General features: G+C 65.2%; 2 protein-coding genes across 6 annotated transcripts; one reads left to right on the top strand and one right to left on the bottom strand.

Moving 5' to 3' along the window:
- Positions 1 to 251: 251 nt before the first annotated feature.
- On the top strand, positions 252 to 13,308 carry C2H14orf180 (chromosome 2 C14orf180 homolog). 4 transcript variants are annotated; one of them, XM_060003834.1, is made up of 6 exons: positions 252 to 550; positions 671 to 820; positions 8,239 to 8,365; positions 9,905 to 10,034; positions 11,641 to 11,676; positions 12,069 to 13,308. In XM_060003834.1, exons 3-6 carry the CDS (start codon positions 8,255 to 8,257, stop codon positions 12,272 to 12,274), a joined length of 483 nt encoding a protein of 160 aa, XP_059859817.1. In that variant the 5' UTR covers positions 252 to 550; positions 671 to 820; positions 8,239 to 8,254; the 3' UTR covers positions 12,275 to 13,308. The 4 variants fall into 4 exon arrangements, with proteins under 4 accessions (XP_059859817.1, XP_059859815.1, XP_059859816.1 ...); XM_060003832.1 differs by lacking the exon at positions 671 to 820; XM_060003833.1 differs by lacking the exons at positions 252 to 550; positions 671 to 820 and adding an exon at positions 2,825 to 2,986.
- Positions 13,309 to 14,124: 816 nt separating this feature from the next.
- TMEM179 (transmembrane protein 179) lies at positions 14,125 to 27,611 on the bottom strand. 2 transcript variants are annotated; one of them, XM_060003223.1, is made up of 4 exons: positions 27,017 to 27,611; positions 19,438 to 19,575; positions 17,655 to 17,733; positions 14,125 to 16,247 (listed from the first exon to the last, which is right to left on the bottom strand). In XM_060003223.1, exons 1-4 carry the CDS (start codon positions 27,319 to 27,321, stop codon positions 16,068 to 16,070), a joined length of 702 nt encoding a protein of 233 aa, XP_059859206.1. In that variant the 5' UTR covers positions 27,322 to 27,611; the 3' UTR covers positions 14,125 to 16,067. The 2 variants fall into 2 exon arrangements, with proteins under 2 accessions (XP_059859206.1, XP_059859197.1); XM_060003214.1 differs by lacking the exon at positions 14,125 to 16,247 and adding an exon at positions 16,656 to 17,037.
- Between the last annotated feature and the right edge of the window lie 352 nt (positions 27,612 to 27,963).

Here is a 27,963-nt window from a genome sequence, read left to right as displayed (position 1 = left end):
CCGCCATCTGTGGTGGGCAGAATAATGCCCCCAACAGATGTCCACATACAAACCCCCTGAACCTGTGACTGTGTTAGGTCACGTGGCCAAGGGGAATTAGGTTGAAGATAGAATTAAAGTTGCACGACTTTAAAATGGGGAGGTGATCCTGGATTGAGGGGGCGGGACAATGTAGTCACAGGGTCCTTATTGGTTGAAGGTCGGGGGGAGGAGCTTGGAGTGAGGTGAGGTGAGGTGACTGGACGAGACAGCGCTGGCTCTGAAGCCCGGGGCAGGGACCACGGGCTGGGGAATGTGGGGCCTCCAGAGGCAGGAAAAGCCAAGGAAACGATGGTCCCTGGAGCCTCCAGACGGGCCAGCCCTGCGCACACCCGGAGCGCAGCGCATTTCCCACTCTGGCCTCCAGCACTGCCGAGAGTACATCTAGATTGTGTAAAGTCACCGTGTGCAGTCAATTGGGACAGCGGCCACTGACGACACCACACCGTCTTCCCCAGGCCAGCGGCCTTGTAGCACCCTTGACCCTCACACACGCACTCCTGAGCCCTCGGTGAGTCCCACACCCACCCCTCCCCCCTCCCCCCAGTCCTTCCCCAGGGCGAGGCAACCAAGGGCCCAGTTGAACCCCTCGGGTCACATCCACCCTCTGCCCCATCCCGTGGGTGCCCAGGCCCTGCGGTGGCTACAGGGCTCTGCAGGAGCCTCCCCGCCTGACTGCCTGCTACTCCTCACCTGCCTGCGGACCCTCCACCAAGCACCCCCGACGTCTTCCAGAAGGCGTGGAGCAGCTGACCGTCCGCCGCTAAGGGCTGTCGGGAAGGTGCGGCCCCGCCCAGCCACAGGGGCCCAGGGCTGGCCCTGATGGGCAAGGACGTGGTCCGGGCACCCGGTCCCAGCAGCTCGCACCATCCCTGAAGTTCTGTTGCAGGTGCAGGAGGGACGCCACCCGGGCTCTCCCACCCCTGTTCCCGCCTGACCCTGCAGGGCTTTCTGCATTCAGGCCAGCACAGATCCCAGGCTGCCGATTAAGGGCACTGCGGCTGAGTCCCGACATTGCCCAGCAGGCGGGGCAGAGGGGGCGGCAGGGGCGAGGAGCCAGCATTTCCCAGGGTCTGTCCTGCACTGGGTGCTGGGGGCATTCAGCTCTCTACTGAGTCCTATCGCCTGGCAGGTGCCGAGCTGCCCAGACTTGTAGATGAGCAAGTACAGCTCAGAGAGGGGAGGTAACTTGCCCAAAGTCACACAGCCATGAGGGGTGGGCCTGGCCCAGTCTCGGTGCCCCCTTTGTCCTCCAGCCAGCTCCTGATGTCCTGGCACGTGTGGCAGCCCTGATGGAACCAGGTCTGAGAGAAGCTGGTGCTGGTGGCTGCGGGCCCGGGGGGTGCGGGCAGATCCCTGATGGGTTTGTACGGTTTCCACCAATCAAGGGGGCTGCCCGAGGGACGTGCAGAGAGTCCTGACCCCTGTGCCTCTCTGCTGGGTGTGGAGGAGGTCCAGCCGTAGGAACCCCCCCGCCATGTGCCTGGGGTGGACCGGGGCTGAGAGGGGCAGTGTGACAGAGGGTGGCTGCCTCTCAGTGTCCCAGGGTCCCCTGAGGGCTGCACGTGGCCACAGTGGCCTGGACCCCACCAGTTGTGCATGTTCTGTGCAGAAGCTGGCGAGGGGCTCGGGGGCTGGCGCTCCCCCGCCGCCGCGTCCACGCGAGGGCCGGGCAGCAAACTCTCCTAGTAACGGGCCAGATGGCAGAGGTTTTAGGCTCCGGGGCCGTGCTCAACTTTGCCCTCGTAGGGCGAAGGCACCGTGGACAGAAACCAAGGTTGCATGGCTGTGTTCCAGCAAAGCCCTGCTCACTTTTATTTACAAAAACTGGGGGTGGGCAGGGCGGCCGAGGGATGGAGTTTCTGAGCCGTTTTCTGGAGGCGGGCTGGGCGGAGGGGGTCCTGGAGTCACACGAGACCCCCTCCCACTGAGCCCTTGCCACAAGGCCACCTGTGTCGGCTTCCTGTCCACGGGGGGCTGGGGCCTGTCCCACCGCAGGAGGTGCTGCACTGCTCAGGCTGGGGCTCCAGGGCAGACGTTTACGTCCCCTCTTGCCGACCCGAGAGGAGGGAACGGCCGGCGCCGGCTGTCGCTGAGGATGCCCTGTCCCGCTGCCCACGTAGCAGTTTGCTCGGGTAACTTACTAGCTCTGAGGCAACGTCGGGACTCAGCCGTTGTGCCCTTAATCGGCAGCCTGGGATCTGTGCTTTGCCTTTTCCTCCTGGGACCCCAAAGCAGGATGCATGAGGGTGCAGGAGCGGGGGTCAGGGCCGGCCCCTCTCTTTTTCGGGGCTCCACCCTGGGGCAGCGTCAGTCGGGGGCTGGACTCTGTTATCTCTGTTATCACCCCACCCTCCTACAGCCTGCACCCCGCCAGGCCCCCACATCACCCCACCCTCTGCCTCCCCCCCACCCAACACTCTGCCTCTGATGCCGGCCCTTGGGTTTTCCAAGAGCTGCACATCTCCAGAGCCGGCCTGGGAAGACACACGTGGGTCTGGAGGGCAGGGAGGGGGCACTGCCCCCCCGTCTTTCCTGCAGGCTTGGCCTGTGTTCTCAGGGCCTGGGAAACGGCCACCTCCGCTCCCGCTCTGGGGCCAGTGCCTTGTCCTTGGGGTCGCTGCTATTTCTGCCAAAGAGGAGAGGTAATTATAGCTCAGCCCCTGCCAGCTGGCCGGGCTCTGCAACCTGGCAGAGGGGCCTGGGGCGGGGACACAGGCTGGCCACAGATTGGCTCCACAGGCAGGCAGGCAGCAGCTCCCACCAGGGCAGCAGGAGGCTGGGCAGTCGCGGCCCCGTTCACCTGAGCAGCCCAGCACCCGCCTCTCCAGGGCACAGGAAGGGCACCGCCAGCGGGACCAGGCCAGGGCTATGCTGCACGGTGCCCACTGGGGGGCGCCACAGAGCCCAGCTGGCAGCACCCCGCACAGACCCAGGAGGGAGCCAGGTGAGAGCCACTCAGGGGCACAGGTGACGCTCACTCCCCATCTGGGAATGAGGCTGCCGGAGCAGAGAGATTCCCCAAAATGGACGCGGGCGGAGACCCCGCTGCAGGCGGGCGTGGGCCGTGGACTGAGGCCGGGCAGCGCGCACTGTGGCCCTGGACGGGGGCTGGGGGGCCGCCCATCCCACCCACCCGTGCTGTGCGCTTTCAGCGCTCATTCGAGTACGGTCCCAGGCAAACCAGGCAGCGGGTGACGTCAGAAGCCCCGGCCCCTCTGAACCTCGTGTTTGGTGTGTACAGGGTGGGTGGCCGGCGCACTCAGCCATGTCCCAGGCCACTGGTGCTCTGAGCCCCTCCCCCGCGGCCAGGCCTGACATGAGGGCCCCACCGGCCCTTCATCCACGTTCCTGCCTGAGGCCATGTGCAGGCGAAGCTGGACTGTGGGTCCCTCCACGCTCCACCACGCGAGGACCCAAGCCTTCCGAGGCACGGGAGCCAGGGTTCATGGGACCTGGGTACCTTGCACGGGCCGCGGCACAGGCTGCAGGGTCGGGCACTGACACCAGCAAGCCTTCCCAGAGGTCCGCGGGGGCCCTGCTGTTCCCAGAGGGAACAGATGCGTTACTGGGGTCACTTGAGCCCAGGCCATGGCTTTTGGGCAGCCCCAGAGACACGGCTCTTTTCTGAGCTGACTCCATCAGAGGGAATCCAGATCCCGGCCCACCGTGCACGTGGGGCTCAGGGCGCAGCATTTATTTGGCGCTTGCTGTGTGCAGGTACCCTGGGAGGCTTAGCTCTCCATCTCGACGGCACTCTGGACAGTGGGCAGGACCTGAGGGCTGGAAATTGGGCTGATGTGGCCGGTGTCTGGGTGGGGGTCCACCTGCCCTATCACCTGGGGCTCCCGAGGCCGAGGTTGGCTCCCCCACGCACCCAGCAGGCACACAGCCATCACCCGGTCCTGCTGCCACCCCACGTCCTGAATGCGCCCTAGAAAGGCGTGGGCCTCGCATCTCAGCGTGGAAGGGGCCTCGGGGCCACCAGGCCAGTTCCCACTCTCTGGATCCCCACGCCGGACAGGCCTAGGGAGCAAGGCCAGCCCCCCGGGGCCTCCCCTGGCTTAATTCAGACATGGTGTGATCTGGGAAGCTGCCAGGCCGTGAGCTCTGGGCTGGGAGCAGCTGGGAGCCAGCCGCCCTCACTCTGCTCCCCGCCCTCCAGAGGGAAGGCCAGCATGGGGGTGTCCACCGCCTCCGTCCCGTTTCCCAGCTGAGGAAACGCGCAGCTCGTGGTCTCAGGCCCCTTAATTCAGCCAAGCTGCTCTGGGCAGGGGGTCAAACTGCCAGCAGACGCCTCAGGGCAGGACAGCCCAGAGGACCGCTGAGGCCACTGCCCCGTGGCTGTAATGGAAACTTCTCGGCTGGCCTGCGAGCCGCCGCAGCTCCGGTTCCCACTGTGCCGGAGGCTCTAATCACCAGCGGATTATAGGCCGTCAGGTGCGCGAGCGCACGCAGGGTTGCGACAGCTGCAGGAACCCAGGTGGGCCGAGCAGTGTGCGTGTGCGTGTGTGCGTGTGTGTGTGTGTGAGAGAGAAATGTGTGTGTGGGATGTGGTATGTGCATATGTGTACGAGTGTGTGTGTTTGTATGTGATATGTGTACATGTGGATTGTGTGTGTGTGGTGTGTGCGTGTGAGTGTGTGTGGCTGCGGGGGGGGTGTGTGTACGTGTGTGGCATGTGTTGTGTGCATGTGTGTGGCTGCGGGGGGGTGTGTGTGTACGTGTGTGGCACGTGTTGTGTGCATGTGTGTGTGGTGTGTGAGTTGCGGCGCAGGAGCTCAGCCTCCCCGGCAAGGTCCTGGCGGGCTCTGCCAGCCCCGGAGCAGGTGTCTGCTGCAACAGGACAGCGGGAGGGGCCCGGCCGTGGCGCCGCTGACCCAAGCCCGGGGCTCCTGGGGGCTGTGGGACTCGGCAAGCTTGTCTGTCCCCTGAGCCCTGGGGTCCCCACGGGCGCACAGGCACAGGGAGGGTTCGAGGGGTGATGGAGCAGGTGTGGGTGCTGAGCCGGGTGCCAGGCGTGGGGTCAGAGCCAAGGAAGGGCCCTCCCTGTGCAGGGCCGGCACCGCGCCGGGGGTCTCAGAGGCCCCTCAGTGAGGACAGAGACGTGCCAGCGGGCCGCGGGGGCCGGAGCGGGGCCCCGACAGCCGGGCCCACAGCAGGCGGGCCAGTGAGCGGCGCCACAAGTGGTGGGGCAGGTGCAGGCAGCAGGACAGGTGGCCGGGACCCGGGACTCAGCATTGCTTGAGGCGGTGAACCAGGTGGAGCGGGCCCTGCCCAGCCAGCACCCCCCTGGAGGCCGGGGGAGCAGGCGGGGTGGGGGCCAGGGGTGGAGAGCTGGGCTGCAGGGACCCCTGTGGGTGTGATCGCTGTCTCCCAAAGGCGTCGCGTCAAGGTAGGGCGGGAGGGAGGGTGCTCGCCCAAACCGCGCGGACCGTCAGGGTGGGGGTCTTGTGGGCGTGTAGTCCTGGCCAGACCCCCTTCTCCTGGAACGCGGGCGGAAGCCTGAGGACCCCCGCTCGGCACCCTGCAGGGCCTGCAGCACTGTCACAGAAGCTCTGGGGGAGCCCAGGGCAGGTGTCCACCCTCAGGGGGCGTGCCCTCCCCAAGCAGAGGCGCGGCAGAGCGGGGGTGACACTCCGCAGGCCGAGGCCCAGAGCTATTTTCCACCCTTTATCACCCATCTGTCACGAGGCAGCCTGAGAGCCAGGGCGCTCGTATTACACGCTGTCCCCGCCAGAGCCCAAGGCCTCTCGCTCCCGCATGGGGCCCTGTCCTCGCCATCCAGCCGGGGTGGAGGGGGCCCTCCTGGCGCCGGAGGAGGCCTGGGAGGCAGGCGAGAGGTGGTACCCGGAGCAGCCTTTACCTGCTGAGCCAACCAGAGCTGCACACTCCTCCTCCGTTTTCCTGGTGGGGAAACTGAGGCCTGGGGCAGGCCCTCCACTTGACCGAGCCTCCTGAGACAAAAGGGCAGAACCCAGGACTCAGGCCAGTCCTGGGGGTCTGCAGAGGCCCCACTTCCTCTAGGCAGGGGGGAAGCTGGAGCCTGAGCAAGGCTGCCAGGCGGGGTGAGGACGGGGGCTCGGGGGGCTCGGGGAGCACCTGGGAGCAGAGCAAGGCCCAGGCAAAGGCCCAGGCCGGAGAGGGCCCAGGGCTCCTGAGAGGCGCGGGAGAGGGGACGTCCCACAGGAGGCTCTCACCGTGTACGCGGGCTCCGTGCCAGGTGGTCACGCCCTCTCCCTGAGTGATGACCACGGCTGATGGCCGTGAGCACAGGCGGGCCCCCAGGTCGCCTCTGAGCCCTGACGTGAGCTGCCTCACTCACCCCCACCGGAGCCACGGGGGAAGCTGCTACCGCCGTTTCCATTTTCAGCCGAGCAAACTGAGGCACCGGGAGGTTAAGAGACTTGCCAAGGTCACACAAGGTCACAGGAGGCACAGGATGGAGCCGCTGCCTGCCCTGGAAGCGCAGAGCTGCCAGGGACACACACCACACTGCACTTGCACACACGCACGTACACACACGTGCACACCCAGTTGCAGGCACACACATGCATACAGGCACTCTCACACTCACATACACACTCGCACGTGTGCACACACAGCACGCGCGCACACACGTACATCTATGGACGCCCACACGTGCACACTCACAAACACACAAGTGCTCACACGGCTGTGCACACACACACATTGTCCCACCACCCCCGGCCTGGGGGGAGGGCCCGGGGCACAGTAGGGGCTCGACAGCTGGGCCCACTGGCAGTGACGCTGTCACCTCCCCACCCCCGCCCCCCTCCCCCCCCCCCCCCCCCCCCGTGCTGAAGCTGGGCCCCCAGGCCACCCTTTGTGAGACCCGGTCCTTCAGATAAGGCCTCCCTCCCCGCCCCTCCTCCCCAGGCTGGCCGGCTCCCCCACGACCCTATTTGCAATAAAAAGCCTGATACTCAGATAGGAGAAAATTGCTCCTTTTTTAAATAACTGAGTGGCCGGCCTGTCCTCTCCCAGGCGGAGAAAGCCCTCCCCCAAACCGGCCCCCCTTGCAGCCCTCCCCCACCTGGCAGCTCCCCTCTGGGGAGGCCCCGAAGGAGCTCATCTGAGGTGCCCGTACTCAGCTCCATCTCAGCCCCCGGGGGCAGCGTCCTTGGAGGGTGGATGGAAGCCAGAACCCTCCTCATAAAGTGCAAACATCTGACCGCACAGGAAGGGAGCAGTGATGGCCGCCAGGGACCCAGACCAGAGACCCCTGGCAGAGCCTGGGGCTGGGGATAGGAGGGGAGATGGCTCCCGTGCCACCCCACCCCGTCTCATGGCCCAGGGGGAGGGGGGCAGAGAGGACCTGGCAACAGCCCCTGGTGTCCACGTTGCCCCGCATGTACAAGGAGGCAGGGGTGGGGGGCCCTCACCCCACAGGGCCCTCAAAGGACTGAGGCCAAATGCCTGCCGGGCTTCACCTGCTCAGGCCCGGTGGGAGCAGGACAGGGGGACGTCTCAAAAGTCAAGGACCTTCAAAGGATGTGAAAGAAAATTCACACCAGAAGGGCTGCAGTTAGTGAGGAGAGATGGGAGACGCTGCAATCAGAGGCTCACTGATGAGAGAGGGCAGTACCACCTTACACCTAGTACATGAGCAATCCGAACTCCGGGAGAGAGGGGGAGGGAGAGAGAGAGTCTAGGCAGGACTGAGGGGCGGGCCCAGCAGCTGCAGCCCCCCCACGAACCCCTGGAGAAGGCTTTCCTAGCCCCTGTGAAGCCCTGACAAAGCCCAGCCCTGGACCCCATCATTCACGCCTGGAGCATCCCGAGAAGCAGGGCAGCAATGATGCTTATTGCAGTCTTATCTATGGCCTCAGAGAATTGCAAGTGACCTAAAGAAACCGCAAGTGACAATAATAAAATGCAAACCTCCGGAGGAGGGTGGCTGTAAATCATGGGATCAGCCCTGTGGAATATTACGCAGCCATTAAGGCTGGTAATTAGGAAGATTGGCGGCAGGGGAAGCTGCTGACGTCTCGGTGTCGAGCAGGCAGGAGTCCTCTGCACCCGGAGCACCTCAAGGGAAAGCAGCGTCTGCTTGTGGGCCAGGCTGATGGGAAGAGGGAAGCCAGCCCAGCTTCCTGGGAAGAACCCCTCCTCCTCTTATTTCAGTCCTATGAGGAGTGTTCCGTCTGCAATAAATAATGTCTTTGCTTATCTTAGGACCATGTTCCAGTAAATGAAGACGGCGGCACACGCCCTGAGCCCCGACTCCCTGCCAGAGACGCGGCATCGGACCAGAAAGAATGAGGAGGCGGCTCCAGGCTCACCCGTGCTCAGGGCGGGGAGGGTGCGGCAGGGCCCTGGGTGGGCGCTGGGCTGGCGGAGGGGGCCTCAGCTGGAGGCAGGGAGGGAGAGCAGAAGAGGGAAATGTAGTCCCTGCCCTTTCCCCGAGCTGTCCGCAGCCCCAGGACCCCCGGGAGGGAAATGGCTGGGTTGGGGGGCTGGAGGGGGGCTGGCAGAGAGGGTTAGAGGCCCCCAGGCTGGGGCACAGAATGACCAGGAGTGCACAGCATCTGGCCAGGGCTGAAGGTGGAGGTAGAGCATACAAGGGGCCTGGAGGATGGGTCAGAGCAGAGAGTCCCAGGGGCTGGGAAGGGCGGCAGAGGCAGAGGAGGTGGGAGCCATGGGGGGCTCGGGAGCAGGGCAGCAGCAAGTCTGGTGGCGCAGGGAGGCAGGTGTTGGAGTGGGGGTGGGTGGAGACAGCAGGACAGCGAGGTGACAGGACACAGCCTGTCAGGACCGGGTCCAGGACGAGGGAGAGTTGGCAGCAGCAGGAGAGGGAGGGAGTGTAAGGGGGTCTCCCCAAGGAGCAAGTGGGGCCCCGACTTCAGGCCCTGAGTCCTGATCTAGCCTCTGAGCTCATTGCTGGCCAGTGCAGGCCACAAACTTAGGTGTCCCAGCTGCGGGAACAGGACAGCCACGAGCTGGGCCAAACCCCGGGCCCGGGTGGGTCTCCCGCCCCTGCAGGACCGCCTCAGCCCCGAAGGCCAGTGGCAGACTCACTCAGCCGGTGGCCCCCCCAGCAGGAGGCCGTCTCACAGACGGCCCTGACTCACAGGGTGTCCGTGCAGAACAGCCTGCTGCCCCCATTTGATAGATGGGAACACTGAGGTCGGGCGGGCTGCTGGCTCCACCTTCCAAACACACAGTGGGTGGGAGGGCGGCCCCTGGGTGGGCTGTGTCCAGGCTCTGCCCCCCGCCCTGGGCCAGTGGTCTCCTGCTCAGATACCTCCCCTCGTTCACAGGTAAGCGACCGCGGCCCAGTGTGTGGCGAGAGCTGTCCCACGGCGGGCTCCGGGTGGTGCTGCTGGGCAGTCACAGGGCGCTGAGCTCGGGCAGGGCCTCCCCTGGACAGAGGAGGCCACCAGGCAGAGCCCCCTGGGGCGCAGGGAGGTTCCGTGTGTACAGCTCAGACATGAAGGCAGTCAGTCCTCGGGGGATGCCAGCCACAACCGCTGTCACTGTTACTGACATGCAGAAGTGATGCCGGACCCCGTCGGGATGGGTGGGGGCAGAGCCAGGGCGGGAGACACAGGCCTGCGTGATCACGGACCGCACCCGTCCCCGCTAACACGGCCATCCAGTCGTGACCAGTCCCGGTGGCTTGTCCCAGCCCTGACCACTTGGCAGCAGCCCTAGGGGGTCAGATGGCCAGGCTGGGGCCGGGGCAGGTCCGCAGAGGGTCTCCACGCCCCTGTCTGGTCCCTGCTGCATAAAGCCAGAGGAGACGGCAGGGACGCAGCAGGGGCTGCCTGTCTCCAGCCTCGGGGGTGCTGGGCGGGAGGGGCTCACTCCTGCCTGCCTCCCTCTGCTTCTCGCCCCCCAGGAGGACGACAGGAAGGGCCCCCTCTCTATCCTGAGACGAAGCCCGCAGGAGCGCCACAGCCATGGGGCCGAGCCACGGAGGACCACGAGGCACGTGCGGTTCCGCGAGCCCCTGGAGGTGGCCGTCCACTGTAAGAGGCGAGCGGGCCAGGCGGGGTGGGGGGACATCACCCAGGATCTCACCGAGGGCTGTCCGCAGGGACCACAGTCACTGCCCTGTCCTCACAGGTGTAACCCCAATAAAACCCAGGCCCACGGGGTCGGTCTGAACAGAGTGCTGGTCAAAGAAACAGCGACTGGCAGGAAAAATAGAACCAGAGCTTCCCAAGTCATTACTGTCTTCCTGAAAAAGGCCAGTGGCTAGGCGTTCCCAGAGCCCACCCGCTCTTCCTTCCCTCAGCTCCTCCCACCCCCTCAGCCTTCACTGCCCACCTCCCAAATTCTCCCCGCCCCCTGGCCCTAGGGTCCTGGTGCTGCCCCCAGAGCCCCCTCTCCACCCGTCTACCTCACTCCTCCTCCAGCCTTCCCGTGGGACAGTGCCCTTGTATCAGCTAGCGATGCCTCATAACAAATCAGCACAACATAGCAGCTTCAGGCAACGCACGCCGATTATCTCAGTGGTCCCGTGGGTCAGGGTTCTGGGTGCAGCAAAGCTGGTCCTCTGCTCAGGGTGGCACAAGGCAGGCATCAGGGTGTCAGCCAAGGCTGGGCCTCACCTGAGGCTCGGGGCCCTATTCCAAACTCACAGCGTTATTTGCAGAATTCGCGTCCTTGCAGCTGTTTTATGTGACCCTCTTTTATAAAGAGCTCGCCTGATTAGGCCAGGCCCACCCAGGACAATCTCCCTTTGATTGACTCAGTCCGCTGTGGGGATTTCCATCGCGGCTGCAGAACCCCTGCCCCTTTGCCATGTTCTGTTGGTAGAAGCAAGTCGCAAGCCCCCACACTAAGCAGAGGGGACCCCACAAAGGTGAGGACCTGGGGGGATCGTGGGAGCAGCTTAGATTCTGCTTCCACAGCCCCCCAAGGGAGGTGCTCCCTGAGTCCCGCCAAGTTGCGGATAAAACTCACTCCCCCGACGTGTGTCAGTGTCTCCCTTGAAGGCCCATCGTAAACGTCGGGTCCGGGCCTCCCGCAGGGGTCCTCACCCACCCTGCCCTCCCCGGTCCAGCCCCCAACCCCCAGAGCACAGCTCAGCGCCCGCCTCCAGAGCTTCCCAGCAGCCCCAGAAGCAGAGACTCTCAGGTGGGGAGTCAGGGCCCAGACAGTCCGGGGCTGGTCTGGGGTCCCCCAGTGAGCTAAGTGGAATGGACAGGAGGTGGGGGGTCCTGCCTGCCTCTCCAAAGTGCCAGGCCCTGCTGCCCCCCAGGACCCCTGCAGCCTCCTCCTCCTAGGCTGCTGCAGGGGACACCCCACACTCCCGCAGGGCCCCCGGAAGGCTCTGAGAGCAGCGCCAGCACCTGGAAGCTAGAATCTGAATCAGTGAGGCTGGAGCAGAACCCTGGGTGGTGTCGGGCAGCCTGGCCGGCCGGGGGATATGGACAGCCGGCCAGGTCAGGACCCGCGGGGACCTGAGTCTCCATCTGTAAAGCGGGGAAGCTCTAGCTGACCCAGCCCGTCTTGGGGTCCTTAGGGTAGGCGGGTGAGAGGAGGGGCCCCGGGGGCTCTGGCTGGCGCGAGCCTTCCGAGCGGGGTGGCCCCCCGCTCCGCCCGAACCCACCCTCCTCTCCTCCCCAGACATCGCCTGCAGGGAGCCCTCCGCCACGGCCAGGGGTAAGTTCTGAGCCCTCGGCCCTCATCCCTCAAAGCCCAGCCCACACGCTTGCCCAGCACAGCCCCATCTCCAGGCCACGGCCAGACCCCCCACCACTCCAGCCGGGCTCCCCACCCCAGCAGGGCCATGGGTCCCTGACAGTCACGGGTCGGCGGCAGCACCCCCGGGGTACCGTCTGCCCCCCTCACTCCTTCCCCAGGGAGGGTGCGAGGGCAGAGCCTACGGGAGGCCCTGTTGCAAGGAGATCGCAGGCCCAGATAGGGACGGGGAGACCCTCGCCGCGGGGGCCCACCCGACGGGCAGCACCGAGGTGCCCGCCCACCGCAGCCTCCCCACCAGCTCTGCGGGGAGGCGGGCGCCCAAGGGTCCTCACTGTCCCCCTCGGCCCCAGCGCCCGGCCGGCGCAGGCCCCGCGACGGTGCCCTGATCCTGCGGCTGACGGCGTGCGTCCTGCTGGTGCTGGCGCTGGGGCTGTGCTGCAGCCGGGCTGAGCCCGTGGCACTGGCCCTGGAGGACCTCCGGGCCCGGCTCCTGGCCCTCCGCATGCGTCTGCAGCTCGTGGCCCTGGCCTGCTGGCGTCACCTCCTGCAGCTCTGATGGCCGGCGCTCACCTCCCCCAGGCCCAGGGGCAGCACTGCAGAGGGAGAGCCCCAGGTCGGGGCTGGGTGCTTCCAGACAGCCCTGAGCCCTGGACTCAGCGGGGCTGCTGCAGGCAGGGCGACTGGGAAAGCGGGCCCCACGGCTTGAGATCAGACGTGGGGTGCTGCGGCCTTGGATACGGCAGGCAGCCCCCAGCTCCAAGCAGGCAGCCCCTCCTAGTTCACATGTTAGGGTGCCCTGTGAGGTTTTAGGAGAACAAGAATTCCACCACTGAAACTCAGGGACCCACGGGTTCCAGCCCCCAGGCTACCCCTTGGGCCCCTCCCTCGCCCCAGCGGGAACTCTTGTGACTTTGGGCCCGGCCCGGATGTGGCCGTGTGTAGCCCCTCGAGGACGGGGACACCCTCCCTGTGTCTGTGGGAGTCCTGGGAGGAGGTACAACCGGGCTTTTGCTGCTTGGGGCCTGCAGCCCAGACCCCGAAACCCCTGCGGGAGAGGCGCTGGCTGCGGGGCGGGGGGTACTCCCTCCTGCAGCCACGTGCAGGGCATGGCCCCGGAGCCCCCCAGCTTGTCTGACACCTGCACCAGGCCCAAGGCCTGGGGATGCCCTCTTGCCTAGCCGTCGGCCTGGGGGTGTGGCTGGCGCAGAAAGGACATCGGGGGGCCGAGAGGACCCCACCACCCTCAGGACACAGCCGTCTGCGCCAGGGTCCCAGCCGGCGCCGCGCGGCCTGGGAGTCCCATGACTGTGTAGACGCCGAGCCTTCAACCCCGTTCCAGGCCAAGGAGGCCACGTGATGACAGAGCCCAGGGTCCCCTCAGACGCTGCATGGAGCGGGGCCCTGAACGAAGCAGGGAGGCCCAGGGTCAGACACCAGGAGGCACCGCTAGGGGAGAGGCTGCACCCCCGTAACCTTCGGACGAGTGTCTACGCAGCCGCGGGCGCCGTGCCGCGCCTCCCGCGGGCCTTCTCTAAGCGTCTGTTCCCACGGCTTACGCGGGGAGACGCCGATTCTCTATTAAAACACGCTGCCACCTCTTCCAGTCTGGGGACTATTATCCAAAGGAGGGAGATGGGGACTGATTTGCGGTGGGAGTCACGCCAGCGGCTGACGCAGAGGTGGGCAAGCCGTCCCCTCTGGCCTCAGGGACCGGGGCGGTAGCCTTCGGGGTCCCTTTGGGTTTCAGGACTTGGGGAGCCCCGAGTGGGGAGCCCAGTCGAGAGGGGCCCACCTCCAGGAGCGGTGGCCTAGGGGGACCACGGCGGGGCTCCGGGCCCTGGCCCTCTGGGACCCTCCAGCATCACACCCCCAGCCCACCCCCCCCAGCCTCACCTCACCTGCCCCCTGAAGAGGGTTAATGAGTGCCACAGCCCTGGGGCAGGTACTGGGGGCGGGGTGGGGCGGGGAGCCGCCCAGAAGGGGCTGGGCTGCGGCACTCCCCTCCTCCTGGCCCGCTGCGCTCAGCTAAGGGCTGTTCGTTCACTGCAAAGACATGCTCAGCCCTGGAGGGTCCCAGAGACCATGACCCCCATTGTTTTCGGAAAAATATTGCTCAAGGTGTACCCGGCAACCCCAAGAATTCCAAAATTTGAAATCCATCCTCACATCCGTGAAGTCTCGACGGGAAGCAGTGAGAACGGAACCCATGAGAGAATGTGCGGATGTGAGGGTACAGCCACTGTGGGGGAGGGGGACCAACTCCCAGTTCCTAGTAAGTTTCGGGAACTCCAGGAGCAAACACGGAGTGCAGTGCTTTAAGTCTTAAATCGAAAGCAGATAGAACAATGGAGAAAAGGCAAACTGGAGGCGGAGAAAAGACGGGCAAAGAGATTCCTGCTTGTCTACTTTAGAGGCTCAGGTATTTTTGTTTCTATTTTAACTTGAGACATAGATGGATACATTTAAGTTTAAGAATCTTTACTTTCAGTTAAGCCAGAAGTGGAAGTAAAACACGATGTCCATTATCAAACAGCAGCGGGGAGAAGCAAGGCATCATGGAAGCGATCGGGTGGACCCACCTCAGGAGCCTCAGAGGCACGGCCACCCCTCCTGTCCAGCCCCGGAGGGTCCGTTCCCTGCCCACTGCAAGGGCGCGCGGCTCCTGTCCCAGTACCCCCTCCCCGGGGCCAGCTGTACCTTTCCCAGAAGCCCCCAGGGTGGGGATGTCTGGGGGTGCCGGTGCAGCCAGCCAGTGTGTCAGCAACAGGCCCGCTCTGTAAGTGCACGCAGGTGTCTGCTAGCCTGACCAAGGAGCTGCTCAGGCCAGCTCCAGGCCACCCACAAGTGTCAAATCCGCAGCAGACCCTCGGGCTCCAGAAGCCCACATCCTGGCCCTGCTCCTCCCTCCAGGGCCCAGACGGCTGCTACCTGATGGGGGACAAGGCAGAGCCACCCCCCCTTCTGCTGGAGACCAGGAACTGTCCAGGGCCAGACAGGGTCCCCACGGCCGGCGGACTAGGGCAGGCGCATCCCCTCGGGGGCCTCAGGTTCTGTCAAAACACCTCCCCAAGGACCCTGCTGCGCTTCCCCAAACTCTCAGCCAGGCCCGGGGCCAGAGCATCTGAGATGCCAGGAACCTCAGTCACCCTGGTCCCAAGCCCCCACTCCCAAAAGGTGCCAGCCGAGCAGGTCATGACAGGTGACCTGCAGCCTCGCCTCCCGGGCCCGGGCTACCCGCCACACCTGGCACCTTGACCCAGGCCCAGATCCGTGGCCTCTGGACGCCCCGTTGCCCCGCTTTTTGGGAGACTGAACCATCCACTGGTGGTGAGAGCCATGGACATGGGGAGCTGGGGGCTCACCTTCCCCTGGAGGGTGGGGGGCAAACTGGCACGCGGGCTGGACCAGGAAACTATTTACTAAGCTCAGGGGAGGGGCGGGGCATGCTTACACCTCGGGCACCCCAGTCCCGGACAGGACACGGAGGACAGGATGCGGAAGCCGGGGAGCCCCGAGAGGAGGGGGGGGCCACAGCCAAGCAGCCCCCTGGTGGCTTGTCACCGAGCCCCAGGGTCCCAGTTCCCCTCCCAGCTCCTCCACCTGCTGCCTAGGGGGCAGGACCCTGCCCTCGAGGCCTCCTGAGTTGGGAAGGCAGCCCCCTCCTCTGGGGTGCAAGGGGCCCTGGGGGCACCCGGGGACGGGGTTGCAGACAGCTGCCCACTCCGGTCTCCACCCATACCTGCACACTCCCACACACCTGTGTATGGGCACGCTCACCTGCACACTCACACCCACATTCACACACGCTCACACCTCGCCATGCAGGCCCATGTGCACACACACACGCACACCCTCACAGGCACACAGACACCCACAGTGGCACCTGGCCCCCGCTCCCCTGCGAAATGGCATCTCCACATCTGGAGTCCATGTCTCCGACCCCAAGCCCAGGCCCAGCCCACACGGGGGCCCCCCCGGCCTCCCCAGGCAAGTCCCCAGGACGCCCACGAAGCCACCACCTGACGCCAGGCCCAGCCCCCCGTCCCTGTGCTTCTTGAGCTGAGATGAGTCTGGACCCCGGGGCTCTGGAGCCGCAGCAGAGTGGACTCAGCCCTGGGTGGGGACCACCGGGGCCAGAGGGCAGCTCCGTCCCACACTCGCCTCTATCTCGCAGGTGGTGGGATTCTTGTCCACACGCGGCTCAGGCTGGGAACGGGGCGCCTGGTGAGGGGGTCGCTCAGTACACGCAGTGCCGAGGGGAGGCATGCAAGTCGCGGGGGGCCGGGCAGAGCCCCGGCCGCGGCCCCAGGGCAGGCCATGTGCCCTGGACGGGGCGTCCGGGGCCAGGCCTAGATGACGGCGCTCTTCTCGCCCTGGAAGGAGGCGTGGGGGGCCGGCCTGGCCAGCAGCAGCTCCTTCTCGTGGACCAGCTTGTCCAGCAGGTCCTCCTGGCGGTAGTTGTGGTAGACTTTCAGGAAGGCCAGGATGGTGATGGCCAACCAGGCCAGCCACGAGGCCCAGAGGCCGAACTGTGGGGGGCAGAGGGCGGGGTGAGGGGGCCAGCCAGACCCAGTGGCCACCACCCGCCCCCCGGGAAAAGGACGGACCCGCTGGGGAAGGAACGAGGTGCTGCGGGGACAGGACAGGACGGGGACGTCAGCCCCGGCATCTGGCGGCCCTCCCGGCCCCCAAGCTGTGCAGACGCTTTGGGAACTGCCCACGCTCGCACCCCGACAGGGCCCGCGAGGAGCTGGGGCCGCGCGGCTCCAAGGGAGCTCGTTCCATCCGTAATGGAGCCTGTTCCAGTCGCCGGAAGAAATTGACCTTTATCTGCTGTTTCCAAACAGGTGAAGGGGAAACAGTTTAATCAGAACCAGCCTCGAGCTGCAACTAAACTGGCTCAGTTGAGGGTGTCTGTCAGCAGACTTAGCCTGTGCCTTCCTGAGCTGATCGGCATAAATTCCATAAATTCAGGCTGGAACATCTCCCACTACATTCGTGTGAAGGTGTCTCTGGCAGGCTCAGCTCATCTCAGCTGGACCCACACGACGTCCAGCGCCCTCCACAGGGCTCCTCACCATAGAAAGCGTCCTCAGACCAGCCACTGGCCAACGCGGGTCCAGAGGTGGACCTGCAGGCTGGTGAGCCCTGCCCCATGCTGAAAGGATCCGCCCCCTGCCCGGGGGGCCCCGTCATCCCTGCCATCAGGGTCATCGTCAGGGTCAGAAGCAGATTTTGAGGGACAGGCCCTCTCTGACCACATGTCCCGACATGCCTGTGTTCCAGCAGACAGGGTCCCCAGAGTTGCCCCGTGGTCTCCTGGAGGGTAGGGGACGAAGCTGGTACAAGGGCAGGGTTGGAGGAGAGGGGTCTCCCTGACAGTGGCTGGGGGCTCCTCCAAATGCAGGGGCGGACCCCCTCCCGGGACCCCCTTCCTCAGACACTGCCTCGGCATCCCTCCCTGGGACCCACTGTGAGCCCTCAAGCGTCTATCTGAGGGCCCACCTGGTGCCAGGACCAGAATCCAGACTCCCGGGCCCGGCACTGCAGACCCAGGATGACGCCCGGCTCCCTTCCCAGCGCCACCCGGCACAGGGCCACCCCCTCACTCCCCAGGCCTCCCCGCTTCTGCAGTTAGCTCAGAAGCTAGCTGTTCCCTCCTCCTAGGACGCCCCACAGCCCACCCCTCCCCACCCCCTGCAAACATCCTCTCAGTCTCCAGGATCCTGCCGTCCGCCGGGAAGCCTTCCCGACTGCTCCCCCAGCCCAGTGCTCACCCAGCTCTATCTCCCCTGCCTGGCACCGTCCTTAGCTACGAGTGTGTTTCCTGCCCGGCTGGGGTGAGGGGATGGGCTGTGCACTCGGTGAATGTTAGCAGTGAACGGCCCCCTGCCTGATGATGCAGGCCTCCCTCCTGCCCGGGCAGCTCCACCCACCTGGGCCATCGCGAACTGATCATAGAAGGCGGAGTTGTCCACGTTCAGTTCCAAGTCGATGTCCTGGAGCTCTTCGCAGCTAAAATGGCAAGACGCAGGGTGGATGGGGACTTTTGGGGGACCAAGCATGGGGGGTGCAGAGCATCACCCCCGAACGGCGAGGGGCTGCCCCCAAGGTGGGGTGGGGCCCCGCCTGTGGGGCAGGGAACCTGCCCACCCGGCCCCCATCTGGCGCTGGACAGTGGGGGCCACCAGCGCTGCCCGTCACTCTCCTGGAGACTCCAGCCTTGGCCCCCGCAGCTGCACAGCACTGCAGAGCCAGGGGCCTCAGAAGCAGGGGCGCAGGGCTGCTGCTTCTAGCCCCTTGGTCCCCGGACTGAGCCACACAGTAGCCCGGCTGAAGCGCCGTGGGCGTCCATGGGGGCAGCCCCGCCCACCTGACCCGCTCACTCTTCACCTCCTGGGGCTGGCGGCACGGGCCAGTGCGACAGCGGGGAAGAGCAGGGCAACTACAGCGTGCTGGTGACCTGCACAAGCTCCTCGTCTGTAGACAGGCTGGGCCAGGCCAGCCTCAGAAGCCTGGAGTGAATGAGGCCTGGGCTCAGGGGCCCGTAGCATCCCGAGATGTCAGGACACGTTAACGGGAGCGTGAGGCCTGGAAGAGGGAGGCCCAGAGGTCCAGGCAGGCCCTGGAAAGGCCTGGAGGATGGGGTTTAAGGGCTGGAAATGGAGTTTGTGAGGGTAAAGAGACTCTTTCTAGAGAAGCCCAAGGCCATACCCAGGGGCCCGCCATGCTCCGACGGCTCTGGGGGGTCGAGGGGGGGCGGGGTGAGAAAGCAGGTGGCCGGGGGCCCATCAGGCAGGGCACAGCTCAGCATGGGCAAGGCCCCAGCCCACAGGGGGCTGCCCTGGTGTGGACCGCAAAAGAGCCACCCACCCAGGGTGCCTGAACTTTCCTCTGCTGTTGCCCCAAGCTGCTACAGAGGCGCCCCGGGGCCCCCAAGGTAAAAGTGCAGGATAAGCAGGCAGATGCGCCCCGCCCCCGCCCACTTCGGATCTTCTGTCCATTCTGTACTTCAAGGTTCCAGATCTGATTTTTCTTAAAGAATCTGGAGTCTCTGGAAGAGGTAACCCAGGGTCCCTGCCTTTCCAGGGGAATGGCCTGGGGCACTGGATGGTGCCCCTTAGGGCTGGGCAGGGGGCAGCCCTTTGCTGGGGGTCAGGGAGTCACCATGCTCTACCTTGGGCCGCCCCCAAGCCAGAGATGGCCCCTGGCTCAGGGCCAGAGCATCCGTCCCAGCCCCGAAGGCCTCTGTCCCAGACGCCCTCCGACCAGAAACTTCCACTCCCGTCCCTCACCGTCCCCACCCCCTCCATCCTTACATTCCACGCCCTCCTCATTACCACACCTGGGCCCAGGCCTCTGCCCCCCAACGGCAGCACAGGGCCGGCTCTCCAGGGCCTTCCAGGACCTGGAGCCCACCCTAGGGGGTCCCGTCACCCAACCGCGTGTCAGCAATGACGGGGAAGCCAGAACCTCCGACCTCCTAGGCCTCCATCCCCCACCATACCCCGATCCACCCCCAGGGTCTGTGGGGGCCCTGCTATTGTGTGAAGCTGCTGTGGGCTCCCTGAACTGGGGAGGGGGCATGGGCCCCAGGGCAGGGGTGGCCAGGTGTGCACGGGGCGGGAATCAGGCGGGATGAGCAAAGCTGCGGGCTCAGGGTGGGGTTCGTGCAGGAAGCCATCATCCTAGGACAGGCGGGCGGGGCCCAGGGCGCACCTGTGGGGCACGGTGCCCTTCTCAGTGACAGCATCACACCACATGCTGAAGCCCACGCTCACGATGGTGCTGGCGATGAAGACCAGGCAGACCACGAAGGCGCTGACCAGCAGGTTCAGGAAGGCGTGGAGGAAGGAGCTGCAGCGAGGGGGGGGAGGGGCGGTCACCGCGCCACCCCCATCTCCACAGCACCCCCGCGGGCCAGGCGGCAGCAGGAAGGCAGCCCCCGACCCGCGGGTTCCCAGCTGGGGTTGGGCCCCCGATGACGGGGTAGGGCCAAGCGGGGCCACCAGAGGTCGTTTCCCCTCCGGCAGCGTTCCTCACCCCACAGGCCCATGCGCCGGCCACAGCTGCCCAGCCCGTCCTCCCAAAGCCCGGGACTGGGGACCGTCTTATAGCAGAGTCACGGCCACCATTCAAACCCGAGGCCGCCTGGTTCCGAAGCATCGGAACCAGCACCCATGCTGAAAAGGTCAGACAGCCTTTCAAGGTGGATCACCCTCGCGGGTACCCACCAAGGCCATTTACCCACACAGTCATCAATGCGGCTGGCCTGCACCTGCCCGGGGGTCTGTGACCCTGCTCTGATTTCTCCACTGAAACCTGAAAGGCCAAGGGGTGACCAGAGCGGGCACCTGGGGGACCCAGGAGGCAGGGCCGAGAGGGCAGAGCTCGCTCAGGGCCAGGCTGCAACGCCCCATGGGGTCAGGGCCTCTCCAGGGTCCATGGGAGCGCGGCCCCCACCGGGGTGCTTTCAGAGGGCGCCGACGTTTGCCCTCCGATGGCACGGCGGGTGGGGAGAGGGACGTGGTGGGAACACCCGCCCACCAGACTCTCCTGCCGGCCCACAAGCATCCACCGTCCCACCATCTCCAAAACACCCCCTGGAGATCCAGAGTCCTGCAGGAGAGCAGTCGGCCGAGCTGATGCCGCAGGGGGCAGGGGGCGCAGGGCTGCCCCACGGCAGGGGCGGGGTGGGCAGAGGGAATGCCCCCACGTGGGACAGCATCTAACCTGCTGCAGGTGTGATGTGGACAGTGCTTGCCGTACATTGAATCTGAGGGAAATGACCGACCAAATCTGGCTCCACGGGGAACATGCACTAAACAAGGTGGCAGCTGGGGTTTCAGCCAAGAAAACATCAAAGTTGTCGTCACCGGAGGCGGTGACTCGGCCGAGGCCGAGCGGCGATGGACGCGCCGCTCCTGCGTCTGTTGTTTCTTTCTTTCGTTTATCCACCCGCCCGACGCTCTCTGGGCCTCCACCCACCCTGTGCTGGGCCCCGAGGACAGCGCAGCATGGATGCCGCAGTCCCGGCCCAGGAGCTGCCTCAGAAAAACGGGCAGATGGTAAACCGAGGTCACCAGTGCCCGACTCACAGCACGAATGACCGGGCTGCTTTGTCACAGCCGGGACCGTCCGCATCCCCAGGGAAAGATCCCTCAGGGCTGCTATCGACAGGCCCAATCCAGGGCCGCCCTGCCGAGTGTCAAGGCTGGAGGGCTTGAGCCACCCCGACAACAGCGTCAGAGGAGGGGCGAGCACGTTCCTGAAACCCCAACAGTCACCCCTGAAAGGGCAGGGACAGCGGGTCTGGCCCCGTGTTTGCACTCGCACTCCCGCATACACGTGGGGCCTCCACATCCAGGATCCAGGCCAACGGGACAAAGTGAGAGCCGTGCGCAGGAGCTCCACGCCTGCCACAGCCCCCCGTCCGCGATTCTCCAAAGGCTGGTCCAGGCGGCGCAAGCGCGCCTGCGCTCACCGGGCGTCCGCGGTCCTCGCGCAGCTCAGTGTCGGGTGTGTGTTCACTGTGCTCGCGCTTCAAGCCGCCCACGCCCTGCTGTGTCTCACCCCGTGGGGGCGGCACCACAATCCCTGCCCGAACTGGACCATCGTGTGCAGCTGCTCTTCAGATCCCGGCCCGTCCATCCTCCGCCTGGGGGGCCGAACGGAGGGCGCCGCCCTCTCCCTGGCTCCTGGTTGCATCCAGCCAATGGGGTCCCGGGGGACGTGACAGTGGGGCTGGGGGGTGTTCATCACCAGGTCCCTCCTGGGGGCAGCCTCAGGCTGGCGGCGTCCCTCCACCAAAGGGTGTCCCTCTGGGCGGCCTCATCCACGGAACCCTGCCCAGCCCCTCAGGTGGTGACAGGGTCCCACACCTGGCCCACACCTTAGTCCTCAGGTTCTCCTCACTTGGGTGGTCATCAATCCCACCTGGGACCCTGATGGACACAATTCTGAACGGCAAAATCCATCTGGCCCTGAGAGCTCGAATTAGGGGCCAGGGGCCTATAGTTATGAAGAGAGGTACGTTATGGCCCATCCCCCTCCGACGCTGTCACCGAGCGGAGACGGTGTCAAGCCCGCCTGCCCTTGGCCAGCTGTGCGACCTTCACTCTGCAAGGCGCTCTGGGGGCCTCAATTTCTGCTCTGTCACATCGGATTACGGTGGGAACTGAGGGAGCTTATGTGGGTGAAGGGCACGTAGCTGCGGGGCGGCTCAGGAGCTCTCATCCCCCAGGACAGACCTCAGCCCAGCATCCAGGCCGGGTCGGGCTCGCCGCCCTCCGACCCCCAAGCCAGGGCACAGCTGGAGCCCTCGGGCTGGGGCCTGTGTCGCCGCAGAAGATGGGGTGCGGGACGCAGGGATGGAGAAGCTGAGTCACCCTTGGGAACCAGATTTGGAGACGGGCTCACGGCCAGCTGTGCCCCCCGGGGGGCAGCGTGGGGCTGGGTGGGGCTGGGGGGTTGGGGAAGGCCCAGCCCACTGGAGCCCCCCTTCCCAGGAGCTGGTGCTCCGAGGAAAGCAGAAGTTATGCAGAGCCTACGCCCCTGGCGTCTCCATCTTGGATGGACACTCGGCTCCAGCCAAGGAGAACGTGGCGGTCCCAGGGAGGCCAGGGACGAGCCGCCACAGGCAGAGCAGAGGAGCAGGCCGCTCTCGGCACGGAAGTCCAGCCCCCTGGGACGGCCGGTTCCCTAGGTGCCCTCCGCCCCCTGACAGCCCTCTGCCGTCCCCCCAGGAAGCCTGTCCGCAGCGGGGCTTGTGGGAGGAGGGACGGCCAGGGTGCAGAGGGCAGGCCAGCGGGCGACCAGCCGGCGTCAAACCCTGCTCCTCCTCGCTGGGGGGCCCCAAGCCCACCCTGCACCGAGTTCTAGAGGCCCAGGAGGGCCCCTCACCCCGCGTGCACAGCAGCGCCCTCGTGGGACCCCTGGCACAGCGGGCCTGAGACACGGCCGACCCGTCGAGAGCTGCCCCTACCCACCTCTCAGGGCGATTTACAGCACAGTCTCTGAGAGCCAGAAACCACCGACACTCCGGCCGCATCCCTGTTAAATGGGCACAGTTTTGGGGTCTCCATCCCACGAGACAGGGAAGGGCCCGTGCTGGGGTCCTGCCAGCCAGCAGCCTCCTCTTACCCTTCCCGTCGGCTTCTGGTCATTTCCTTGGCATGTGCTCTGGCTTTACAGATTTCTGAAGAATCGGGTGTGTGAGAGCCTCCCTTGGCCCCGGCCCCCCAGCGTTCACAACACGACTCCCACCCCCTCCTCCCAGCGACAGGCCGGGGCAGCGGTCAGGAACGGGAGCCCAGCACTCACAGGGTTAACTTCATCTTTCTCCCGCTGCCTGTCAGGGTGCCCCGCCTGGACGCGCCATCTCCATGGCGACAGCTATCCTGGGAAGCCCTGGGAGCGACCTGCAGGCTGAGGGACACGTGTGGGCAGGCAGATGGGCCGTTTGAACCCAGCGCTCCCCAGCCGTCAATCACAAACCACTGCAACGTGGACCGGCAAAGCTGCCCGGCCCCCAGGCCCGACTCACCCTCAGCTCAGCCAGGGGCCCGAAACAGCAATGGCCCCGGAAGCCACAGGGGCCACTGATCCACTCACTCCTTCCCCCAGCCAGCAACCGGGAGGACACCCCCTGTACAGAAAGCTGCCCGGACCCCTTACCCTTCACACCCCTGGGCACAAGCCATCAGGGGTCCCCAATTCGCACAGAGACACACTGCACGAGGAGGGAGCTGGCATCACGGACACTGCGTCTGACCACGAGCTCGAGACCCAGCCGTGAGCCCCTCACACAGATCAAAGTGTAGGGTTCCACCCTGGGTCTCGGTCTGAGGTTGGACTCTTAGGAGAATTAGGGTGCACGCTAAACCCTAAACAGGCAGGGCCCCCTAAAAACCCAAGTCCAGGGCTTCCCTGGTGGCGCAGTGGTTGAGAGTCCGCCTGCCGATGCCGGGGACATGGGTTCGTGCCCCGGTCCGGGAAGATCCCACATGCCGCGGAGCGGCTGGGCCTGTGAGCCATGGCCGCTGAGCCTGCGCGTCCAGAGCCTGTGCTCCGCAGCGGGAGAGGCCACAACAGTGAGAAGCGTACCGCAAAAAAACAAACAAACAAAAGAACCCAAGTCTAAGGAGGGCAGTGGTGTCCTTCATGGGCCGGATGTCCGGTGGCCATCAACACCCCTGAGAGCCATCGTCCATCACACTGCTCTCTCTACCTGCCCTTCCCGGCTTCCTGGGCGTCCCGAGTCCCTTTACCCACCCAGCACCTGCTCGCCTGGTCTATGCAGCTTGACCAACAACTGTGCCGGAATTGGCTGCCCTCAGCTGACCGTCCTGCCCGTGGCTGGACAAGGCAGACCCAGCCTTCCCACAGGTCCAGACCTGGCTGACACAGCGAGCCCAGAGGGCTGAACCCTTGGTCAGACTGTGAATCTGCAAAGGCATCAGGGCCCGTGAGTGGCTGTGAAGCTGCAAACTTCAAGGGGCAGGAACCTTGCCGTCATTCACTCAACAATCACTAATTTGGTGACTCCTGGGCACCATGCCCCATGCTCAGCCCTGAGCACACAGAGGTGAACAGGTATGCGTACGCCAGCCCAGGGTCCCCTCAGGTGCATAGCCATGGCCTGGACATCCACAAGAGCTTTGAGCTGCTCCTACAACCCGAACTAAGAAGAAAGGATGACACTTGTGACAGATGTCATCACAGCTGACCAACTGGCTTGTGTGGTGGACAGGGTGGGAACAGGCAGCGGGACAACCTGTGGCCTTGGGCCGGAATTCCTGAGGGCTGAGAAGGACATTCTGCAACAGATGTCCCTGGAGAAGAGAAGGGTGGCCCAGCCTTGGCTGCCATGGTCGAGGCCGCTGGTGGCAGGACAGATGAGCCCCTAGGACTGATGCAAAGGGACAGAGGACCCTAAGTGTTCCTCCAGCCAGGCCGCCTCCATGGGAGCACAGGTCCCCTCTGTCCTCAGGGGACAGGCACAGTGAAAGGGCACAGGAGGCATGTACACTCCCAAGCCTCAGTTTTCTGTCTCTAAGATGGGGATGGGGATGGTTTCACAGAGCTGACGGACACCTTCTATGAGATGATGAAGGACAGAAGCTGTCCCTAGGTTCCTAGGTTTGCTGCCCAACTTGTGTGAAACAGGTGGTCCTGCGTGACCAGGATTCCTTCCTTGCAGGCTCTGGGCTCTTAGCCCCCAGCCTCTGGTGGTGCCTCTGAAATCTCCCACCACTCAGAGCCACGGGGGGCTGGGCCCCACCTACAGAGCTGCTTACGCGTCCTCACCAGGTAGACCCTGAATGCCTTGAGGTCACCTGTCTTGTAGGGACAAGCTGGAACCATGGGCGTCAGCTGATGACCAAGCCGTGGCCCCCACCTGGCCTGTGCCCGCTGCCCTCAGCTTCCAGACTGAAGGGACCTCGACCTGCCCCGCCTGCTGACCGCCCCTCCTCTGCCTCAGACCCTGTCTCGTAATCAGAGATGCTTCCCCAGCCCCAACCTGCACTGGAGACTCCGACCGGGCACCACGTGGGCTTGGCACCGCAGGTGCAGATGTGTCTCAAAGCCTCCTCGGGACACCAGCCATCGTGCGGTGGAGGGAAGGAGAAGCAGGGCAGGCGCCCCCCGGGACTGGCCCGGGCTCACCCTGGGAAGAGCTCCCACCCCACACACGGCACCCGGAGGACGCCCCGGGCTGACACATGGCTTCTGCAGACCCCGAATGCAGAACTTTCGTGCACTGGGTTGAATTGCATCCCCTGACAACGTATGCCCACATCTGCACCCCCAGTACCTGTGAATGTGACTTATTTGGAAACGGGGTCTTTGTGGGTGTCATTAAGCTAAAGATCTCAGGATGAGGTCATCCTGGATTTAGGGTGGGCCCCAAATCCAATGACTAGCATCCTTATGAGAAGAAGGAAAGAGAGAAGAGGCCATGTGGACAGGGAGACAGAGATTGGAGCGACAAAGGCCTAAGCAAGGGACATCAGGGGTTGCAGCGGCCGCCAGAAGCTAGGAAGAGGCCTGGAAAATGTTAACCCCCCAGAGGGAACCAACCCTGACAACACCTTAATTTGGGGCTTCTGGCCTCCAGAACTGTAAGAGAATAAATTGTCTTAAGCCCCAGTTTGTGGTGCTCTGTTACAGCAGCCCCTGGAAACTCATACACATGGGTTGCTGGGATTTCACCCCCTCCCCCAGCCTCAGCTGTCCCTTTCCTCCTCAACCTGCAGCCCCCCCTTCCTCTCTCCCGCCCCTCTCTCCACGCCAAAGCCAAGCTGAGAGCTCTCAGGAGTCCCTGCCCACTCACAGCCTCAGAGCCCCGCTCCCCGGAAGAAGTGAAAAGCCACTAAAAACTACCAGCAGATGATGGATGGGGGTGAGGGTGGGGGCAGAGTCTGGGAGAAGGCGTGGACTTCCCACGTAGATGTGAGGGCAGGCAACAGGCAGGAGCGGCCTCCCGGGGCCTCTGCAGGAGACCTGGCCGCTCCAGGGCGCAGGGATCCCAGCCTGGGCGTGGGTGGGGCCGGCCACACAGGGTCCCACAGGGGTAGAGGCCCAGGGAGTGTTACTGGCTGAGAACCCCAGCCCAGGGACCCACATCCCACTCTCTCACAAAACAGAGCCAGGACAGGACAAGGTGAAGAGAAAAATGGAGCCCAGGCGGGTGGGGGGGAGGGGGGCGGAAGCTAGCGGGGCCCCACACACCTGCTGCTCCCTCTCCCCCATCCCCCGACCAAGGTGTGTGCCATAGCGGTGGGCCTCGAGGGCTTCCCTCCGGCTTTCCTTCCCAGGGGGATGGGAACGGGGGAGGATGCCCTGTTGCCGGGTCGGCCCCCTGCCTGCCTGGTCCCTCCCGCTCCACCCGGAGCTGGGAGCAGGCCAAACCCGGCTGGGAGCTGTCCGCGGTGCTGACGGGCGTGGGCCCCGCTGGGCCAGAGAGGGAGGCCCAAATCGGCTCCGAGATGACGATGCAACACTTGCATCGCGCTTGGAGTGTGGGTGGTGATGCGCGCTTGGAGAGGGAAGCACTGTCCTGGTACGGAGAACGCCATGGCCCCTCGGTTCTGCGTGTAGACAAAGGGCGGTTTCCGTGGAAGTGGTGAGGGACGATGGTTGGTATTTTCGGGCCTCTGAGACCATGGGGAGACGCAGGGACTCACCCTCCTCCTTGTCAGGGAGAGCCTGGGACGCTGTGGGCACGGAAGGGGGGCCGTGCCAGGGGTAAGGGCTGCGTCTGTCGGTGCAGGGCAGCTGCGAGGCCCCCACTTACCCCTCGTGTCCCTTGCAGAGGAAGAAGAGCGTGCGCCAGGCGTGCGCCGCGGCGAGCAACAGCGAGAGGAGGCTGGCCAGCAGGCTGAAGCGGCAGGCGGCCGGCGGGCCCCACTCCTGCACGGTGAAGCGCTCGCCCTCCTGCGCCGTCAGGTTGGCGCTCAGCCACATGCCCTCGGTGAAGAGCAGGCAGCGGCCGCGGAAGTCGTGGCCATTCTCGGACAGCGGCACCACCACCACGAAGCTGAACAGAAAGGCCAGGAAGTAGCAGACGCACTGCGCGAAGAGGAAATTGTTGAGCGCCATGGCGGGGCCAGGCGGGCCGAGGAAGCAGCCGGAGGAGGCCGCGGGGCTGGCTGGCGACGCGGGACGAGGGGCGCAGGCCGGGAGACGAGGCCGAGGGAGTCTCCCGGCGCCGCGCGCAAGCCAGGCCGGATCCGCGCGGGAGGCTGCGCAGTGGCGGCGCCGGCGGGGTCCTGCGCGCCCCGCCCGGGACGCGTGCGCAGCGGCCGAGCGCGGGCCGCGCCTGCGGTCAGCACCACGGACAGCTACCGGCGGGCTCGCGGCGCGGAAAGGGGGCAGAGGGGACAATGGGTGGGTGTGGGGCACGCTGGACAACGGGTGTACCGATGCAGAAGCGGAATGGAAACCAGGAGAGGGAATGGGAAGATTGCTATGTCGGCTTACCGAGACCCGACTCTGGTACCAGGAGCTATACCTGTGCGGGCCTCACATACGATGGTTCCCAGGTCCCCAGTTGCCCCACTGGCGTTAAGGAAAGGAGGCTAGGAGAGAGCGATTCACAGGGACTGATTCAAGATGCCCATAATGAGGGGTGGGAGTGAGGTTTTCAGTCCGGACTGGAATGACTCTTTTTCGGGGGTCTTGGAGTGCACCAAGTATACGGGAAATGGGCCGGAGAGGGGAGGATCTGGGGTCGAGGAAGTG

This window comes from Delphinus delphis, chromosome 2 (assembly GCF_949987515.2).
Source record: "Delphinus delphis chromosome 2, mDelDel1.2, whole genome shotgun sequence".
Taxonomy (NCBI): domain Eukaryota; kingdom Metazoa; phylum Chordata; class Mammalia; order Artiodactyla; family Delphinidae; genus Delphinus; species Delphinus delphis.
This window is presented reverse-complemented; position numbering and strand designations above follow the sequence as displayed.

Excerpts from the sequence above, each read along its gene's own strand:
- C2H14orf180 (XM_060003832.1), top strand. The coding sequence starts at position 8,255 with ATGAAGACGGCGGCACACGCCCTGAGCCCCGACTCCCTGCCAGAGACG. Across the intron at positions 10,035-11,640 it reads CCTGGAGGTGGCCGTCCACT|ACATCGCCTGCAGGGAGCCC; the intron begins GTAAGAGGCGAG and ends TCTCCTCCCCAG. Across the intron at positions 11,677-12,068 it reads GCCCTCCGCCACGGCCAGGG|CGCCCGGCCGGCGCAGGCCC; the intron begins GTAAGTTCTGAG and ends CCTCGGCCCCAG.
- TMEM179 (XM_060003214.1), bottom strand. The coding sequence starts at position 27,321 with ATGGCGCTCAACAATTTCCTCTTCGCGCAGTGCGTCTGCTACTTCCTG. Across the intron at positions 19,576-27,016 it reads CTCTGCAAGGGACACGAGGG|CTCCTTCCTCCACGCCTTCC; the intron begins GTAAGTGGGGGC and ends CCCTCGCTGCAG. Across the intron at positions 17,734-19,437 it reads AAGGGCACCGTGCCCCACAG|CTGCGAAGAGCTCCAGGACA; the intron begins GTGCGCCCTGGG and ends TTGCCATTTTAG.